The sequence below is a fragment of the Larimichthys crocea genome, chromosome III (assembly GCF_000972845.2).
Source record: "Larimichthys crocea isolate SSNF chromosome III, L_crocea_2.0, whole genome shotgun sequence".
In the NCBI taxonomy this organism is placed as follows: Eukaryota; Metazoa; Chordata; class Actinopteri; family Sciaenidae; genus Larimichthys; species Larimichthys crocea.
Window position 1 is genome coordinate 5,395,072 of NC_040013.1, and position 19,871 is coordinate 5,414,942.

At 42.6% G+C, this 19,871-nt stretch overlaps 2 protein-coding genes across 3 annotated transcripts; one reads left to right on the forward strand and one right to left on the reverse strand.

Moving 5' to 3' along the window:
• Window positions 1-6,880: 6,880 nt before the first annotated feature.
• Window positions 6,881-13,564, reverse strand: arrdc3a (arrestin domain containing 3a). Its single transcript, XM_010735745.3, has 8 exons — window positions 13,008-13,564; window positions 11,302-11,383; window positions 11,069-11,216; window positions 10,811-10,913; window positions 10,414-10,670; window positions 9,665-9,821; window positions 9,426-9,568; window positions 6,881-9,298 (listed from the first exon to the last, which is right to left on the reverse strand). Exons 1-8 carry the CDS (start codon window positions 13,285-13,287, stop codon window positions 9,230-9,232), a joined length of 1,239 nt encoding a protein of 412 aa, XP_010734047.2. The 5' UTR covers window positions 13,288-13,564; the 3' UTR covers window positions 6,881-9,229.
• Window positions 13,565-14,763: 1,199 nt separating this feature from the next.
• Window positions 14,764-19,583, forward strand: arsk (arylsulfatase family, member K). Of its 2 annotated transcripts, XM_027273357.1 has the most exons (9): window positions 14,764-15,116; window positions 15,219-15,438; window positions 15,585-15,714; window positions 15,839-15,998; window positions 16,262-16,544; window positions 16,634-16,805; window positions 18,193-18,417; window positions 18,507-18,722; window positions 18,836-19,583. In XM_027273357.1, the coding sequence occupies exons 2-9, from the start codon at window positions 15,331-15,333 to the stop codon at window positions 19,108-19,110; spliced, it is 1,569 nt and encodes a 522-aa protein (XP_027129158.1). In that variant the 5' UTR covers window positions 14,764-15,116; window positions 15,219-15,330; the 3' UTR covers window positions 19,111-19,583. The 2 variants fall into 2 exon arrangements, with proteins under 2 accessions (XP_027129158.1, XP_010734056.3); XM_010735754.3 differs by lacking the exon at window positions 14,764-15,116 and having other exon boundaries at window positions 15,184-15,438.
• Window positions 19,584-19,871: the final 288 nt, after the last annotated feature.

Genomic DNA, 19,871 nt, shown 5'->3' on the forward strand with positions numbered 1-19,871 from the left:
GATCTGGGTTAGAGAAGAAAGAGCATGTGATGTTTGGACCTGCACACAACACCCGTGATGGCCTATAAGCCATACAGGCATACAAAGAGCACGATTTTGACCCACAAAAACAGGCAGCTGTTGTCAACGTTTGGGAATGTAATGCATTCACAGGAAGCATGATCACTGGAGAAGCATCTGCATGAGGAAACATAGGAACTGTGCATGCATTAAGTCCTATTTCGTACAGAGAGAGATGGTGTGATACAGGCAAGTGTTTCTTTTTTAAATCAAAAACTGAAAGTAAAAAACTTGTGAAACACAAGGTCAGCCTTGTGATAAGTTGTAGAGAACACTGTATAATTTGCCTGGGGAGAATGTGCATCCAGCGGGGAGGTGAGTGGCAGGAGTTCGAGATTAGGGGAATGGAGTTGTGGCAGAGGTGGAGCAAGTGCAGAGATAGAGGTGGAGGAACGGGCAGGTGGGTTGACAGGGTTTAGAGAGATTGGGCGACAGATTGGCTATTTGTAAGCGGAGGGTGGGGGGGTGAAATAACAGTGAGGAGTGACTGGAAGGTTTGGACACGCTGCCCACCAGACAGCCCGCCCTCTGGAGGCCCTGCTGCACCTGTTGTTTTTCAGGAGCGAGACGCACAGAGGGAGGGAGGAGGCCCCGGAGGGGAGGGTGGTGTGGGTCACAGTGGGAAGGAGAGGTGAGGAGAGGGGTGTCTTTCACTCTCTGTGACTCAGGAGAATCTGAGCAGGCACAGAGAGACAGAGAGGGGGGGGGAGTTTAAAGCTGAGCAGGGACTTTGCATTGGGAGGCGGAGGGAGGAGGGGGGGGTATGCTATGAGTCAGCCGTGGCTAAAAAAGGAAACTGAGCAACTTCCACAGGGGACCAGCAAGGTAAAAAAAGACAAGCGGTGAAACAGCACTCCTCAACCAGGGCCTCTCATCCCCTTGAAAGAGAACATAAGGTGACCAAGGACTTTGGGGAGGGAGCTGCATAAAAAGCACGCAGAGTTTCACCTTGCATAATCATGCATGATTTGGTGGCTTGCCACTAGATATCATATTTTATATACCACAAATAGACTTAATAACAAACATGGTAAAGGACTTTAAAGTAACCAAATCACCTGTGATCTCAGTTTCAAAGAGGTGTTAACAATATTCTGCCGTTGGATGTCTACCCCATGCATTCGTGCTTTCAGATATAGCTTCGTCTCTAAATGAAAAACTATATTAAGACGGTGCAGTTAATGCAGACAGACATTCACCACTTAACAAGGTATTAACTGCAATATCTTTGCGGTTCGTATGGCAGCGCTTCAGCGTCTTTTTTAGGGCTACAACAGAATTTCACCCACTATGTTCTGGAGCCAAATTGGCGGTGACATAAGAGGAGAGACTGTCACCGGTGAAGCTATCTCCCATTCCTCCCCTCAAGCTCTCAGAATAGAGCAGAACACCCAGTATTGCACACCAAGGTGAGGAAATGCAGTAATCTGAGTTGCATGGTGTACTACTTCACTTTATGTTGTGTTGTACATTTTGAACGTAGAGGTATGTCGGTAATGTCAGGCTGACTTTGTTTTTCTCCTTGGGTGCATGTCATGTAGAGTGCAGAGAGCCATCAATCTTTCTGACATGGTTATGATAAAAAATACCGTCTTATGCAGTGTTGCCTAAGCCCTCGAAACAGCTCTTGGCTTCTGCAAAGCTTGTCAAACACATCTGGTGATGAGGTGAGACTTAAGATGGAAACTTTAGGAGTGGAAGAAAACAATGTGGATGCATAAAATACTGCTGGAAGAAAAAAAACAGAGAGGCAGAGCAAGGAAGTCGCCTGTCCAGATGCAAACTGATTTTTTTCCTTGCAGCCTGGCTCTGACAGGATTTTTAAATATTATACTCAGCCCTGACAAAGTGTTCTGTTTACCTCTGCTGGCTGCAATCAAGGTATTGGAGCACGGCTGACATTCTACATACGCAACAGTATAGCTGTAGGCTGTCTAATCGCTCTGGAGTCTGAATAACAGAAATCAAGCTGACGCCATTCCCCACTGCTCAGTTACAACGGTCACGTAAGAACTGGATTTACTCGATGTCTCATCTTGTGTCTCACAAGTGCATTTAGAGATTAAAATGGCTCAGTTCGGTGCATACAGTATTTCTCCTTTGGTAATTAACAATGACACCTAATATTATCTCCAGTACTTTGAACCTGACCCTGTGTTTTGTTACAGTGCCACTGCAAAAAAAAAGGCGGTGTGAGCTATACAGGACTTTTCCCAACTGTAGTAACAGCAAGATCCTAAACTTGTGGTGCTGCGTAAGAGTTGCAAACATGCCAGTGGAGTGTGTGTGTGTGTGTGTGTGGTTGGAGCTGGAATGCTGACCATGCTCGGACTCTGGTATGGCAGGGATGGGAGTCCTGGCATGGGAACATAGCACAGTGTCACTTTGACTATCGGGTTCCTGTCCATATTAAACATGGAGGGCCGTAACAGCTCCACTGCAGATATTTAAAAGGATTTTCAATTAGCACCATCATCATAAATTATAATCCAGTCTATGTATCGAGGCTTTTGTGCCACAGCCGTTTTTTTTTTCATTATATTTGTGTACACTATGCAGAAAGCATGACACATCAGCAACGTGAGGACAGATTGGAGACTTAGGGCAGAGATTAAAAGAGGAATCTGACATCTGTCTTTCATGGAGGGACTAAATTAGAGTCACGCAGTCTAAAAACTGACAAGTGACTTGTACTGTTTATGTGCAGCAGCTGTTGTTGACATGCACTGCACTGCATTAATATTCACTTTGTGCTTTTGCAGTGAAAAGGTATGAAAAAAGGCAGCTGTCCAATGTGGTGCATTCGGTGACGGTAAACAACTTGTTCCTGGCAAGGTCGAAAAACAGTCCGGCTTTTCAGTGACGAAAAGGCAGCAGCCTCTGCTGACAGCCTCCTCGTGCAGAAGTGCTTCAAACTGGAATGAACCAGCTGCTGAAAAACATCATGAAGAAAAAGCCCTTGAAAAAATGCAAAAAAAACCTTCTCTCCTCCCTCCGCCTCCATTCAGACTATCTGTAGTTCTATCTCTGTTCCTTTCTTTGTGCCCAATGAGAAAAACAGAGCTAGTTTATACTCACGACAGATGGAGAGCTGGCTGCAGTGCTGCTGTGTGTGTGTGAGTGTGTGTGAGTGCAGTATTAGTACTGATGTTAAAGTTAATGACTAGGGACTGTTGTTCCTTGATGTACTTTCCTTGCTTATACAAAGTAATTTTTCATAAATCTGACTCATCGGGAGCGAGACAAGACAAGCTTTGACCTGCAATACTCAGCCAGTCGACGTCCTGGATGCTGTTTGCAGTAGGGATGGAGGAGATAGTCTCGGGGATAGTCTCCAGAGTGTTATAGAGTTTGTTTAGCATGGAGGGTCACGATGTGGTTTGAGGTTTCTGGACATGAAGGAAAAGAACTGATTTTGTCAGTGGAAAGAGAAAAATTGCGCTGATTCATTACATGCGCCTAACCATATAAACGGTTGAAATTATATATAACAGCTGGTTGAGGAACAACCACAGGATGAAATTTGAGTAAATTAACTGGGAGAAATATGACGTGTGTTTGTGAGGAGTGCCAAGAAGTGGTGAACTTTCGGTGACTTCATTTAGCAAATAAGTAAGGAAGGTTTAATGTTTGACACATTCAGTGCGATCTTCAGAGACTCATCGGTGTTAATGATAACTTCACAGTGGCTAAATTCTGTCAAGTTATCAGCTGGTAGTTGGTATCAGAGTGTTTCGTGTGACTTTTGTTATTACACTTCTCTGGCTTTAATCACAAATTTGGATTTATCACATGTGGAGTCATATTCCTCTCTGGGTCTGTTCCTGCATGACATTTTCAGTCCTGTAGTAACACTGGGCGCTCTATTGTTTCAAGGAATGCGTGGGCTCGCATCGATGCTGCGCTCCATGCCTCAGTGCAGATGTGTGTGTGTGTGTGTGTGTGTGTATTTCTATTATGTCACAGTGATGATGTGGCACTGGCAAGCAGGCGTACGGGGGCCTCAGTCCAACCCTCCTCATCCGTGCTGAACGTGCCTGGTCACAGCAAACTGCCGAGAACCTCTGGATCACAAGGGCTTGTGGGTAGTGGGATTAGCCGGTGAGAGGAAACAGCTGAGGCCTGTGTAGCGTCAGCACTTGCTAGCGTCAACACTCCCGCTGCACACACATGCACGCACGTCGCCCCAATCTATGTTCCCCCTCAATAATCCCCTCCTCCTTTTTTTTCAGTCCACAGGGGTCAGACACCCACAAAGGCCCGGGCCCACAAAAGTCAAAAGGGGCCAGGGAAAGAAAGGAGGGGGGACAGTTAAAGGGAGGAAGGGAGGGGGACACAAAGGCACACTGAAGTGCTTGGTCAAAGCTGACAGTGCTGCTGAGCCATCACTGATGCTGGTTCAAACTGATAATGTGCAAAAAAAAAATTCCCAGCAAAGTTGATGAGCTGTCACTTTGTATAAAGGTTTGGAAGTAGTTTCCCCTGTCGTTACGTTACAGTTACCAGAAAAGTTCAGGTTATGCAACAAGCAGTTTTTTGTTTTTCTGGGATCATTCTGTGCATCACTCCGGTGCCAGCTTGACCACCTGCAGATCACGCTTGTACTTTCAAACAAGATCGATCGGCGTAAAACCGGCTTTGACGTAACACACAAGTCGATACACTACGAGTAAAAATTGATTGGGTGCTCACGAAATGACTCTTGAGCGTTATAAATAGGTCACGTATAGACAAGCTGGTACCAGAACGACAGACGGAAAGCAAACATATGGAAGTTAAATATTTACTTCAGCTACAAAGATTTGAGAACCACTCAGGGACTTGTAATATGTATTAAAATGTTAAGTAAACATGAACACATTTGTGCAAATAACTTACATAAGAGTCAACACAAGTCATTATTTGATGCTTGAACATTGCAAAAGAAATGTGTTTGTACGTTTGAGTATCATGCTGATAGATTGTACTGTACTTGTACTGCTACAATGACAAACTAAGCCTTCGTCCAATCCTTCATCCAAGATAGCTCTTCCATCATTGCTCTGCTGCAGGCCGGCACGTCGCTTCTCGTGCATGCATCATTCAGCACTGATCAATAAATCATGTGTTTTGCTATATGTCGACCTGTGACTGTGGTTCACTTGGCCTGCAGGCCTCAACTCGTATTAGGTTACAGTGAGACTTTCCTAGAGAAGCTGGTGCTGTGACTCGACAAGATCACACTGCATCGTCATCGGCTACCTGTTCAGCGTTTAAAAGATATGCTGAGTGATTCCAAAACCATCTGAATTTAGGGGCCATGAATTTGAACTTTATCCATTAATAAAAGCAAATGAGCCTATAGTATAATATAATACATAATAAGGTAACAGTAAACTATTCTGCACTGTGAATCACCCAGACCTGGAGCAGTTGCATAACTCACATAAGTGGCACTTAAATGCAGCTTTTTCTCTCACTGGCTTTGCTTCTCTTCTTCCGCCCTGAGGAATCCCCAGTTAACCTCCGGAAACTTTGGTCAGCAACCAGTGTGGACATGCACAAACAGAACGAAAAGGCCCGAGTGTTTCTGTGTTTGTCGCAGCAGCTTTGTGGATGATAACGGATAGAAATGTTGACTGTCTGACAAATGCCCTAAAATCGCTTTGAATATAGGTAAAGTATATCTTTCAATGAATTTACTTTACTCTAATGCTTTACTGTCATGCAACCTTCTCCCAGCAAGATCAGGTGCAGTTTTTTAAAACCACCTCCAGGGGCAGTGTTGCACTAATTTTTAGAGGATAATCTGGCTCCAGCTGAGTGGCAGCCTGTGTGCCTCTAATCTAAAACTATCATGACCCAAATCAAACTGTAAAGCAACAGGTTATGATTAATCATTTACAGCCATTCATTGTAAAACTTGCTGTTCAGGTTGAAGGATGTTTTGTTGTAATTCTGTCAAGAGATCGGTGCTCAGACAAATGAAATGAAAGTGTTAAAGGTTTGTACTTCAGAGTGTGTAGTTCATGTGGTGCGCTGACATCGATGGGTTCAATCGATGCAAAAAAAGATTCAAACAAAGTCAGTATTAATTTAGAACAAAACGTTTATTCAAATCAAAAAGGAAGAACTAGACAAAAGGTTAAATCATTCAGAACATAGTATATTCATAGAATATCTATACATCGTCATGATTAACGGACAAAAAAAAAAAAAAAAGATAAAAACAAAACATACAAATGGAGAATGAAGAAAATTCAGTGAGTGATATTGCACTTTGTTTCTAAAATGTTTCAGATTCCGTCTCCCGGGTCTCTTTATCTCTGAACATTTCAGCTCCTGCCTTTTATTAGGTCAGGAGTTTAGCTTAGTTTTGACACTGGACTACTCTGAGGCCCAAGCAAATGGACTATGGAATTGACCAACCTGAAACAAATATGTAAGCTTATTCATTACCGTGTAGCTCGATTCCCTAAGAAAAAAATCCAAACAAAGAACTGCAAAAAAAAAGAAGGAGAAGGTAGAAAAAGAGTTTGCAGTTCGTCTTCTATCCAATGTTACCTAAATGTTTTTCTCGGAGGAGGAGGGGGAAGGGTGCTGATCAACAGCTGCCACCCCCAGGCCTGAGGGGGACCGGAGAGGTCGGGGGAGACTAACTCAGGAAGGTTGCTTGTTAAACTAGAAAGCAAACTAAACCAATGCCCAGAAATACATGGAGAAAACAAAACATTATAGTCAACCCTTCAGAAAATTAACACAATCGAGCGGCCTGTCCAGGATGTCTTTTTTTTTTTTTTTTTAAACACTTGCTTCTAAAGGACTTTTTTTTTTTTCCAAATTTTTTTTACCTCTTCCCTTTTTGTCCTTTTGAATAAACATGGAAAGGTCTAAAAAAGAAAAAAAACACAGGTGTGTACGAACGTATCGAAGGAGAACAAGAGTTTTAACATAGACGCTGAAAGATGAAGAAATCATGATCAGGTCTTTTCTGTGTCAAGGCCACTAAGATAAGATCACTTTAATAATCTGCGGTTTTGTCTATTACTGTCAAAAGCTGTGTATTCAGTTGCACCTGGATCTCGATAGGAGCGTGCACACACACACACACACGCACACACACACACACTTGCACACAAACTGGTGTCAGCTACGTTTAAAATGTAAACTTAGAAAAAAAGCCACTAATTAAATAATGCTTTTATGTCCTACACAACACTGCTTTACTGAAAAATCCTCTAGTATAACACGGTTAGTACCAAATGGTTTTTCCTCCAGACCTTCACCGTTGAATGCCATTTTTTTTTTTCCTCCTTCATGTTTTCTTATCAAAAAAGTGCTGCTTTTTTTTTCTTAACTATGTCAAACCTCTGTTGCAGCTGGTCCTTTTTGTGTTGAATGAGTTAGAAAACCAATGTATTACTCATGTCAACCTACTACTACTACTTGTTCTGACCAGTCTCAACAGAGGTTTAGCAACGTCTCCAGCTTTTTGTTGGTGCTGGCTTTGCTCCTTGAAAGCAGAAGCAGTGTCCTCTGTTGTTTTTTTTGTTTTTTTTGGTTAGCATTCTGGCTTCACTGGTCTGGTAAAAAAAATCTAACTGTTTGTTGGATGAACTGGGCAAGTGCAGCAGGACAAAAAGGGAATGTGATTAATCTCAGAAAGCTGCCTTGCTTCTCTGCAGGTCTCTCTCGTTTTGGTAGCTTTTTTTTTTCTTTACAAAATAAAAATCGCTATTTTTAACAGTGCAATTTAACAGAAATTTTTTTTTCTTTTTTTTTTTTTTCCAACCGTTTGGCAAGTGAGAAGACCACCTGAGACAGTGCTTTTTCGGGCAGTTATGCAAGCCTGGCTTGCCCTGAGATTAGGAGTAGAGGGGCTGCAGGCAATTAAGGATGAGACCAGTCCCTCCACAAATGTACCACCGCTCTCTGTTTCAAACACACGATCACAATCACACATACTCAGACTCACACGTTTCTCTTCAGCTACAATTTGAGTGGCAAATGCAGGTCTGCAACCCTCCTAGTCCAAATCCAGAGCAACCTCAACACAAAAAAAGGATAAAAACTAGTCTATGATTAGAGCTAAATACTAAAAAGAACAGAATGAAACTAAAAAGAGGAGGGAAGCCACACTTGGATCCAAACTGAGGAGGCAACATCTTAAAGAGCTTCCAGCCAGATGGAGATAGTGTGCTGCAGTTGTAGTAAAAGTCCAGTCTAGTTGTTATAAGTCACTGAGGAAATGTCATAAAAAAGGAGAAAAAGAAAATTCTAGAACAGTTTAAAACAAATTCAGTGCATTGTTCTCGTCCTTTTCAGTCTTTTTTTCCAAAAAAAAAAAAAAAAAAAAAAAAAAAAATCATATCCTGTTCTCAGCGTTGCACAAAAGTTATGCAGATGAAAGTTAAGCCTGCAGTCTCATATTCTTAGTCTGGCGCGTTACAAGGCTGAAACCAAACTATTAGTGATTTTTCAATTATCGTTAAACGGAGCCACACAACTCAAGTAAAAAGAATAAAATGTGCAAAACAAAAATCCCAAAATGAGGCAGGACGACCTAGTCTTTGCTCGGTTTTTGACCGCTGCCGCTGAACGCTTTCATTCATACAGATTATGATGGTTAGAACGTTGTTGTTGTTGTTGTTGTTATTTTTAATCTCTTCGTCCCCGTTTTTCTTTAGGTGATTCTGCTGAAATCTGGACATGATTAGTCCTGCCCTTTGTGTGATGAGCCATGTCCATATGTGCCATGAGTACAGAAGAATCAAGGGTTAAAGAAGAGCTTGGCAGGCCGAGCCTTGCTGATTCTTCCTCGTCATTGTCAATACTATCAGCAGGGCTCTGGCTACTGGTGGGGTTTTTTGTTGTTTTTTTCATACAGATTGAATATGTGTTCATCTGTATGTATCCAACCCTCAGCAGACTGACACAGGAAGGAAGTGATACCCCCAAACTAGTGACTCCTGTTTCTCTCGCTGAGGGAAGGCAGGAACAGATTTGTCCAACCCAACTCAACTGTGGGTATTTGTCCAAGTCTTTGTTGGTTGGTTGGTTGGATACTTTTCTCTTGATGTCAACAGCGCTATGTGAGAGCTGTTGTTGGAGAAAAATAAACAAAGCTGAGCCTTGCAAGCAGGTTCCTTTGAGCTCCCCGAATCACTCGGGGGGATTTCAGGAATACCCTTCAGCGTGATGGACAGGCATCGAGCCTGCGCTCCTCAGTGCGGCTGGCGTGATCTGGGTTAGGATCGATCTGGAGTGGAGGAAGAGACCAGAAAAAGGAGGGTTTATTCAATGAAAAACAAAAGCTGATTTAATTTCGTCTGCAACAGTAAAATAAATGGACAAAACATTTAAGCTCCGTTTCATCTGGTGCTTACCTCAGAGTACAGAGGAGGAGGCTGGAAGCGGAACTCGTGAATGTAGGCGAAGAGAGGTCCGTCCAGCTCCTCACGGGCAGCTGGCACATCCAGGCTGCTCTGCCTCTGCTCTTCCGTCACAATTTCTGCATAGCTTGGAGGAGCTGAGGGGATAAAGCAAGCCACATGTTAGCATTCGAGGGGGATTACACTCAAAATAGAATCATAAATCGGAGTCATAAACGCAAGATCCGACTTACCTTCAGGCCTCTCAGGCAGACCCATGCCCAGCCAGCTCATGCTGCACTGGCTGCTGACGCTGGACGTGCGGGAGCCGAAGGGGTGGAGAGGGATGGTTCCGATGACCAGGGGCAGGTTCAAGGACAGGTTTATCGCCCCGGGTATGTCCACGTACACCTGAACAGATACACGAGGCCACCACAACGGGTCAGAATATGCAAGCCGTGCTTGGAGGTGGAATAAATGTGCAGCAATGTGGATAAATTAATGGATTCAGAGCTTTGAGCATGAAACGACGCGGCGTTTTAATCCTCTATAAGATAAAAAGCATGCATGTCGGGGGCTAAATGGTGCTGTGCAGTCGTTCAGCAAAATGTGGGTCAACATCTTGAGGTCGGCTGCTTATGCGAGGTAGAGCCCTCACCTGATGTCTGTCTGTCCGCAAGGTAAAGAGGTCATTAGCACCCTCAAGGCAGCTCCTACTAAAGATATTCTGAGCTAATGCTCTTAGCAGCAGGTGGAGAGAACACCTGGTGCAATCCAAGGCCCGGATTTGGCAACACTAGCTGAGTCAGCCAGGTCCTTTACCAGGAGAGTTACTGGCTTACTAGGAAATATTGATTTAATTATTAATTATTGATAGAGATGCGGAGTAAAGATGATAATAAGGACGAGAGGTGACTATAATGAAGGCAGAAACACATGCCAGAAGCAAACAAAAAGGGAAGACATCTAAGCTAAATGTAAATAAGAATAGGACTGTACTCACCATGAGGGAGTACTCCACTCTGATGATGCTGCAGTCCAGGATTGATGGGGAGACAGGTGGGATCTTCAGCATCTTGCCACTCCAGGTCTCCGTTTTGCCCGAGGACAGGGACTCTCCCCGCAGGTTGGCCACCAGCTGCTTGACCTCCTTCATCTTCCCTTTGGCATAGAAGGTCTGGGTCTGGTAGATGGCTGCCTTTGGCACCACCATGCGGGACGAGCAGTTCTCGATCTCTGCAAAGATCTGGATCGACTCTCCTGGAGAGAGTTCAAGAGGGGCGAGACGAGCGGTTATCATCTTTTTTTAATCCAAGTGTGTAATTAATAGTCAATGCATTGAACTGAAACATGTCTGGTTAACAGATAACTAACAAGATGAATCGATGGCTTATTCTCACCTGGGGTGTATCCCTTCCTTTCAATTTTGGCACTTAGGGAAATAGGACCTGAGGTGCAGAACCAACAGCAAAGTGTCTTGTCTTTCGTGCCGGCCTGTGGTGACTGAAGACAAATGAAGGGTTAATTAGGTGATGTGTTTAAGGGTTAATAAGTATGTGTTACTCTGTTACAGCAAATCTGGATGACATTTTCACTTTGACTTTGGCGTTCAGTGTTTATCTTTCCATTCGCACAACGCCACCTTTCCGACAACTCACCAGCAATAATGGAGTGTTGATGTCGATGTGCTCAAAGACTGTAAATTCCTTCTTGGTCTTCATGGGCAGGAGCCATGGCCTGTGGAGTTCTGCCTTTACCCAATAGCGCACACTGCCGTGCTTCCCTTCGAAAGAGGTAGCCAGAGGTCTGCAGAGAAGAAGAGAAAGGAGGTTATAGTGACTGTTTAAAGCCTGTGTAACGTCTGACTCGAGCACCGCGTGGAGACACTTACGTCTGTGGAAGCTCAAGGCTGAATGCATACTCATGTCTTCCTGAATGGATAGTGGTGAGTCCTTCCTCGGAGTTGTCATCGTCTGAAAAACAAGGAGGACAAGATTCCAAACACATGTATACCATACCTGGGTAAAATGCTCTACGAAGGCATCTGAAAGTCATACCAGAAAAAAATAAAGAAGAAAAAAAAAAACACAGGGTAGGGGAGAAAAAAGAGAATAGAAGGGATTTTTACTATCATATCTGTCTGTTAATAATATTTGTATTGAGAGAGAAAGAGAGAGAGAAGCAGCAGACTAGTATGAGCGAGGAGGATGTATGAACAAAACAACTATAATATAAATATGATAAGAAATACATGAGCTATGATGGGGGGGAACTATTACTATAACAGGGGCTTTATTTCTTATTCGTCTAGGATTAAAAAAATAATTTCAGGGGACACTTTCGCACCGATTAACCGCTCGCAATTTATATATTTAAATATAAAAAAAATATTATTCTTTATTTTAAAACATCAGGAAGAGCAAGCCGGGTGTGTTTGCTCCTGCCAGCTCAGCACTCCCTCCCCCGAGCAGCAGCAGCAGCAGCCGTGTGGTAAACAAGTGCGGAGCTGTCAGTCAAACGGGCAGACTCCAGCAGGAGGAGACCGGCCTAAACCGGTGCGAGCAGCTTCCCCAGCAGCGAGCTCCTCTGCTCTCATTAGGCATTCACGGAGCGACGCCGCAGTCACACTTAACCCAGGCACGGGCAAAAAGCCTGCTCAGACCGACCGAGAATCATTTTTTTTATAAGTATTATAGGTGAATCATGTATGCACAAGTGCAGCTCTGCAATGCAACTAAACAAATTCCCTGCCTTTAAAAAAAAAAAGGAGTGACAGCTCGCTATAAAAACCAGTTCTTCTGCAAACTGCTGCAGGCTGGACTGGAAACTGTTTGTGCATTCAACAAGAGACCAAGCCCTTTGAATGCAACTTAAAATGCATTATCAAAAAGCATTCAAGCACAAAAGATATTGATGAATAAAGCCATAAATTCAGGACAAATGCAAAATAAAAATATATTTTAATAGAAGATGCAGTGTTTAAAAATCAAACTAAAAGTGCCTCTTGTTTTTTTTTTGAAAGACTTTTGCAGCTTTTTTTTTCTTTAATTAATTAAAAAGTTGCAGGATTGTCTTGTCACACTCTCTGCAATGGGCGGTGACGTCATTGCCCACACATGAGCACCTCAGCCAATCGCACACGCGGGCGACTTTAGCGTTAAGCCCCGCCCCTCCCCAGGTCCAGTTTTCTGAACAGGATTGAACCGCTTTGAACAATGGGGTGGAAACTTAAGAAAAGCTACAAAAGGGGGATAAAAAACACGCAATATGATGCGTTTTTTTGCGGTGAAAACGCACGGACGTGATCCTTGAGTTATCACTCTATCGCGCTGTGTGTCCAAAAATGAGTTTAATGCTCGTTTAAGGCGTGAAATGGTGTTAAAAAACAGTTTGCCCTCAGCTGCTGTCATTCATTCTGACACCTTGACACAAACAAGTAAGGATGGAGCCAGTGTCATGAAAAACTAACACAATATTTAAGTTTCTATCTCTATTATTATTATTATCACTATTTCTAACAAGCATCCCCCAAAACCAGCACATAGAGCATCTTTCTAAAAAAAACTTTATTCCCTTTAGAATAAAAACAACTCTTACCTCTCTCGTGTCCAATTAAGATATCTTTGTGATTTAGATATTCCACTTCTTCTGTGTAGTTTTGCGTGTAGGCAGTGTTGGATCCAGCGTTTCTCGATTCAGTCCAACGAACTTTTGCAAATCCCTTGGCGTGGATTTTGAGAGATTTCACGCGGATCTCTCCGGTGACTTCGATGACCACCCTCCCTGAGACGCAGTCCCCGCTGGAGAACACGGGGACGTTGCTGTCATTGAGACAGTCGTAGCTCACTGTGAAGCTCTTTACCTTTCCTAGCACCATGGTGGAAAAGAGAAGAGGCTTTTACAGAGACCTTGAAATAAAAAGTCTGTGAAAAAATAATCTCATATGAAAAAAAGAGATGCTTCTTCTTTTTTTTTTTCCTGATCTGTATCTCTGCCCTGCATAAAAAGCAGGTAGGGCACGATCAGTGCTTTCTTTGCGGGCAGTTCATTGGAGATGCGTTGATGGCTGAATAACAGCAAAGGATGCTGTTATCGTCCGCCTCTCTCACACTCTCTCTCTGCTAGTTGGTCTCCAGTCCAAAGACAAGGAAACCCCCGTAGCTCAGCTCACTTTAAGCGACAGGCTGTGTGAAAAACAACCCTCTGAGCATGCGCAAGGGCTTTTTCTTTTTTTTTTTTTTTTTTCACAGCCCCCTCCTTCCGCCTTTCTGGAACAAGGCAAGTCAGTGGTTGGCACCGAGCCAGATGACAAGTTTGGTCAAACAGCTGAAAGACTGCACAAAGAAATGTTCAGCATCATGCTTTTATAAGCGATGATTTGTGAGATGTTAAAGACATTAATGCATTTATTAAACGACTTATTCCCACACTTTTAACACAGATAAAGATACAAGGAACATGCATTGCACTCATAACTATATGTGAATATGTAGTAATTATTCATACATACAGGTTTCAGCCTTATTTCTAAACACATGCATGTTAATCTGTGACATAATTGTTACACAGGCTCTTTACATCCATGTGCAACCCACAGAAAATAATGTTGCATGCATTCTGCAGCACACACCACCATCCATTGCTGGATACTATACTATAAACCTTTGATTCAACATGGGATCAGGTGAGCAGCCTTGCAGCCAAGCTTCCTATACATTCACCCATAACATATGTTGTTTTTGTGTTAAGATTAAGAGGATCCATGCACATAATAAGGAGGAGGAGGAGGTGGGGGGTTGTTGGGATTTCTCATTGTGTTGCACTCACGTTTACAGAAAAACAACTCTCGAAAAGGCTCAAAACGCCACCTGGTGGCCACCGAGCATCCCAACAATGAGGCTGCAGTATCACCTGTTGAATAAGCGCCGAGCGTGACTCATGCGCATTACAGTTGCAAAATTTCCAGTTCTGCATTACATTGTGATTATTTACAAGGTGCCACACATCAAGTTCAGAAATGCAGTTAGTCTGTGTTGAGCATGGAAGCAGGTGTGTAACATCTGTATCCGTGGAGGTCTATGGCTCCAGGTTAAAAGTTTTTGGGTCACATATGAGTGGAAAAGACTTTTATTTTTCCACACACACACACAAAAGCATCTATTTTGACATGACACAGTGGGTTAAAACAGGTGTAACCAATGATGCTAATTAAGGTCAGTCCCATTCAGGTCAAACAGAGTCAGGGTGTTGCCTCACTGGAAAGTCTCTGCTGCAATAAACGGAACGGAGCATTAATTAGTATCATTGGAAACACCTGCGGTCACCCGCCTGTTTCAGGGCAAAAAGCCTACTTAGAAAAAAAAGGTCTATTAGATGGTGTTTGATTAAAACCAGCTAATTAAGAATCATGTCATGCCGCCTGCTATAATTTATAATTTAACGTGCATCGTTTGAGATCAGTTACGTGTTTCATTTATGTTTCATACACATATACTGTATGTAGTTATGATCATAAGTGTCACATAACCAAATTTGTGCAGCCTAGATGTTTTGTAAAAGGTGACTGCTGCCCTCTATAGTTTTTAATTGCTCATTACATGTTAAAAAACGTGTGTATCCCCCTTTTAAACACTTTTTAAAAAGTAATTTCTGGAGTAATTGGTGACAATTATTACAGGGATTTAAATAGAGGTGTGTGTTTAAAAGGTAAATGTCGTTTCCGCTTTCAATCTGCACAGCTGGCCTGATTCATTTTTATACAAGCAAACTCTTATTTTGAAAGCGTAACCGGGATGTTTTTATGTCCAGCCTTAGAAATAGAACCGTCGCTCGCAGTCCAAGGGGAACACTGTCTGATTGTCTCATCCACTCCTGACACGTCTCCTCTTTCTGCCAGAGGAAATATGAAAGAGGTGCTGTCATGAAGATGAAACTGTTGCCTTTGATTTTCCTGTTTCAAACTTATGGTCAAAGTTTGGGCCAAAATGGAAGCAGACCCAACATAGTGATGGTGATGACTGATGCATTTGTAAGTATGAATTAAGTATGAAGTCAACAGTGCTTCACTACTGTAGATTTAGGATACATCACTCTGAGAGGACAGAATCAAACACCGTACAGATGTGCTGTATTTGTCACATGGCTTTGCTTCTAAATGTTTTCCACTTTCTGCAGGACGGCCGATTGACTTTTGATCCCGGCAGCAAAGTTGTGAAGCTGCCATATGTAAACTACCTCAGGGAGCTTGGTACCACATTCCTAAACGCTTACACCAACTCACCCATCTGCTGCCCCTCGAGAGCTGGTAAGTCACCCACCAAAAGGGAACCACTTCCTTTTAAACTCCAACCGGAAAGAGACTGTCGCAATTAAGATGGCAACACAGGTGTAATAATAAATGTATTTCAGTTGTTTCAATTTGTTCTCAGCAATGTGGAGCGGTCAGTTTGTTCACCTCACTCAGTCGTGGAACAACTACAAGTGCCTCCATGCGAATGCAACAACGTGGATGGATTTGCTGGAGGCGAATGGATATGTGACCAAGATGATGGGCAAGCTGGACTACACCTCAGGGAGCCACTCTGTCAGGTAGACAGACCCTGTTAGGCCTTTCATTCTCCAAACTGAGATCAATATAACACATGCACACCTCATATACACAAAAGAATTCTTGGTGAGCTACTCTATTAATAACAAGCACCAACACACTGTGTGCGTGGGCAGCTATTTTCCAGAACAGTGTGAATCATTTTTTTGGATGCATGTCCTCACGTGTTTCTTTCCACTTCCCAGTTTCTGTGCCTCTGCTTGCATCTTTTTGGCATTTCTTTGTGTTTGTGCAACTTCTGCAGTAATCGGATCGAGGCCTGGACACGAGATGTTCAGTTCCTCCTGCGCCAAGAGGGCCGGCCTGTTACGCAACTTGTTGGTAACATGTCAACAGTAAGGATCATGAGAAAGGACTGGGAAAACACAGACAAGGCTGCACAGTGGATCCACCAGAGAGCTGCATCCTCACAGCAGCCGTTCGCTCTTTATCTTGGCCTCAATCTACCTCATCCCTATAAAACTGAATCCCTGGGGCCCACCGCAGGAGGATCCACCTTCCTTACATCACCGTACTGGCTGAAAAAGGCATTTTCTATACTACTCCTATGTCTTCTACATTTTATGCTTTTCTATAAATCACTACAGAATTGAAAGTTCTTGTTTTACACACACAGGTGTCTTCTGAGCTCATCACTGTTCCTAAATGGCTGCCTATGGCTGCCATGCACCCTGTTGACTACTACTCCACCTTCACCAAAAACTGCAGTGGTGATTTCACTGAGGAGGAAGTCAGAAGCATAAGGGCCTTCTATTATGCTATGTGTGCTGAAGCCGATGCAATGCTGGGTTAGTTGACAGCAGTAATTCACAGGGCTTAACTCATAAAGATGGCTCGAATTCAAACCGACCTCTGTTGCCAAGATGAATCGGATCAAACCTGCAATTAGGAGTTTGTTCAGGTTCACAGATCCAAACATGTACTGTTGAGCAAAAAAGATGAGTCACCATTCATGAGTCACCGAAGGGATAGTTTGAGTATTTTGAAGTGTTGTTGTATGAGGTACTTATCCATAGATAGTGTGTTACCTACACTTCTTCTCACACTTTGGGGAAAGAGACAGGGATCCTGGCACAGAAGCAGAGCTATGCACAGCTGTGGACAGGGTCAGCAGAAAAACATAACAACAACAATATCTGTTTAAGTATACACTATATTAAGAACGTTTTCACCACTTTTGCACTAACCATGGAAATTCCAACTTCATTGTATTATGCAGCAGATCAGCTGTTTAGGTGAAAAAGCTGCAGACCCAGACTGAAATCAAACGTTTCTAAAGATTTTAGAGATGGTTTGTGTGCTTGTGTTTTTGTGGCTGTGCTGCTGAAACAGCTGATCTGCAGCACAATACAGTGCTTCGCACAATTGGGCTTTCCTGTAGGAATACAGAAGTTCTATAATAATATACAGTAAACTATATATAATAATATACAGTAAACTTAAACAGATATTGATTTTTTTGAGGCAGGCCTTTTATATGTTTTCCTGCTGACCCTGTTCACTGCAGTGCATTTCTCTACTTCTGTGCTGGGAAGGTGTGCACATCGCCATCTACTGACTAAGGATTAGTACTTCATATACCCAAATATCCCAAAGGATCCCAACATGGATTACAAGTATGAGCACAACAGTAAAGTAGTCTTAGAGAGAGAGACTCTGTCCACTCTCACTATAAAATAAAGTGTAGCATAGCATTTTGGGCTTATTAAGAATACTAATATATCAAATTTACAGTGAACACTGAATTTCTTCAGCAGTATTACTGCTGATTCAGTGCAGTGCATGTTAGAACATTTGGCTGCCTTCACTTGAATTGCTCTCATTGCAGCTTCCCTGCATAAATAAAGGCTAGAACACAAAAGTATGAGAACTATTTCCTCTATGCTCTAATGGCAGGGATTATCCTTTTATTTAAATAATCGAGAGAAACAATGCACTCCACTCTCTACATCAGCATGAGGAACATTACTGTTAGATGCTTTCTGTTTCCCATTCATTTATTTACATTTTAACTTGAAAAATCAAAGGCATATTAAAGCCTATACAAAAGTACCTCTTTTAGCAGTTAGATCCTGTTTACCTCCACTTTATCCTGTCACTACTATCAACTGAATTAGGTAAATATCCAACACAGCCTCCATGCTTACTCTGTGTCTACACCGTCTGCCTCAACAGGCCAGGTGATTTCAGCTCTGAGAGAGACTGGCCTGCTCAACAACACTGTTGTGATCTTCACGGCTGACCACGGCGAGCTAGCCATGGAGCACCGGCAGTTCTACAAGATGTCAATGTTTGAAGGCAGTTCCCACGTTCCCCTGCTGATCATGGGACCTGGCCTGACGTCTGGCCTGCAGGTCAACCAGCTTGCGTCTTTGGTTGATCTCTATCCCACTGTGCTGGGTAAGGAAGTAGACAGAAAACATAGGATCAAATTAAAGATTATACCTCAGTATTAGATCAGATTTTAACTTGATTTGTGTGCTTTGCAGACGTTGCTGGTGTTTCAGCAGCAGGTCCTGTCAGTGGCCACTCGCTCGTTCCTCTGCTATCTAAGGCCAGAGCTTTTTCCAAGAAGCAACGTCCAGACTGGGTTCTGAGTGAATATCATGGTTGTAATGTCAATGCCTCCACGTACATGCTTAGACGTGGCCGGTGGAAATATATTGCCTATGCAGATGGCCAGAGTGTCCCCCCACAGCTTTTTGGTGAGTTCCTAGCTTCAGAAATTAAACTTCAACTTCGACCTCTATCTGGTTTGAAGAAGAAACACAAAGCTCTGTCTTTCTTTGATTTGATGTACTTTTTTATTTTTTTACAGATATAACACTGGATAAAGACGAACTTCATAATGTAGTGCTCAAATTCCCAGATGTGCAGGCGCGTCTGGACAAGCTGTTGCGTAGCATCGTAGACTATCCAAGAGTCTCCACAATTGTCCACCTCTATAATAAAAAATCATTCGCTGACTGGCAGAACAGTTTGGGTACAAACTACAGCCAGGTCATTGCTAACCTCAGGTGGCATGTGGATTGGCAAAAGGATGCGTTAGCCAATGAGAGAGCAATTGACAAGTGGCTGTATGGCTCTTTGTGATATTTGTTATGGTTTTAATGATGTCTCATCATTAAAACCGTACCATCATTAAAACCGTACGGTCTCCTGGTTTACTTGGATTTTTACTCTCATATTGATAGTTATGTTGTAACAAGTGTAATAATGGATCCTTTTTATGTTTCTGGGCTCACCCTTTGATTAAATACGGACTTTTACTCCCATCTCCATACACTATGTTGTATTTTACATTTCTTCCCTTTATTATTATTACTTTTTCAGCTTGTTGATGTTATAAAAATTATGATTATACTGGGGTGCAGATGTTTTAACTCATATAGATAGTGTTTGTGTTTCCTGTCTTTTGTATGTCTCGCATACTTCCCTTAGTTGGCCTCTGATTTACTGAGGATGGCAGGGGGAGACAATTATATTGGTAGTACAAGGACAGGAGGGACAGGCTAGGGAAGTATCATGTGGATATAAAATATAGTGTTCATTCCTCAGCAGTAAACCAAAAAAAAAAAAGAATGTTATGATGTTATCTGTATCAGTGGGGAAAAAATGAACATTAAAAAATGTATAAGAACCCTATTATGAGGGTTTTTTTTTCTGACCTCCTTGCATGTCCGCTGTGCATAATGTCCTTTTGCTGTTCGTTTGTTTTTGAGTTTTTTCTTTTTTTCTTGTTTGTTTTATCTTTTATGGATAATGTAATTAACTATGTGCTAAATGAATCAAATCAAAATCAAATCTATTGATAGAGCTCCTCGAGGAGCCTTTTTTTCTGTAACCCCCTTTTT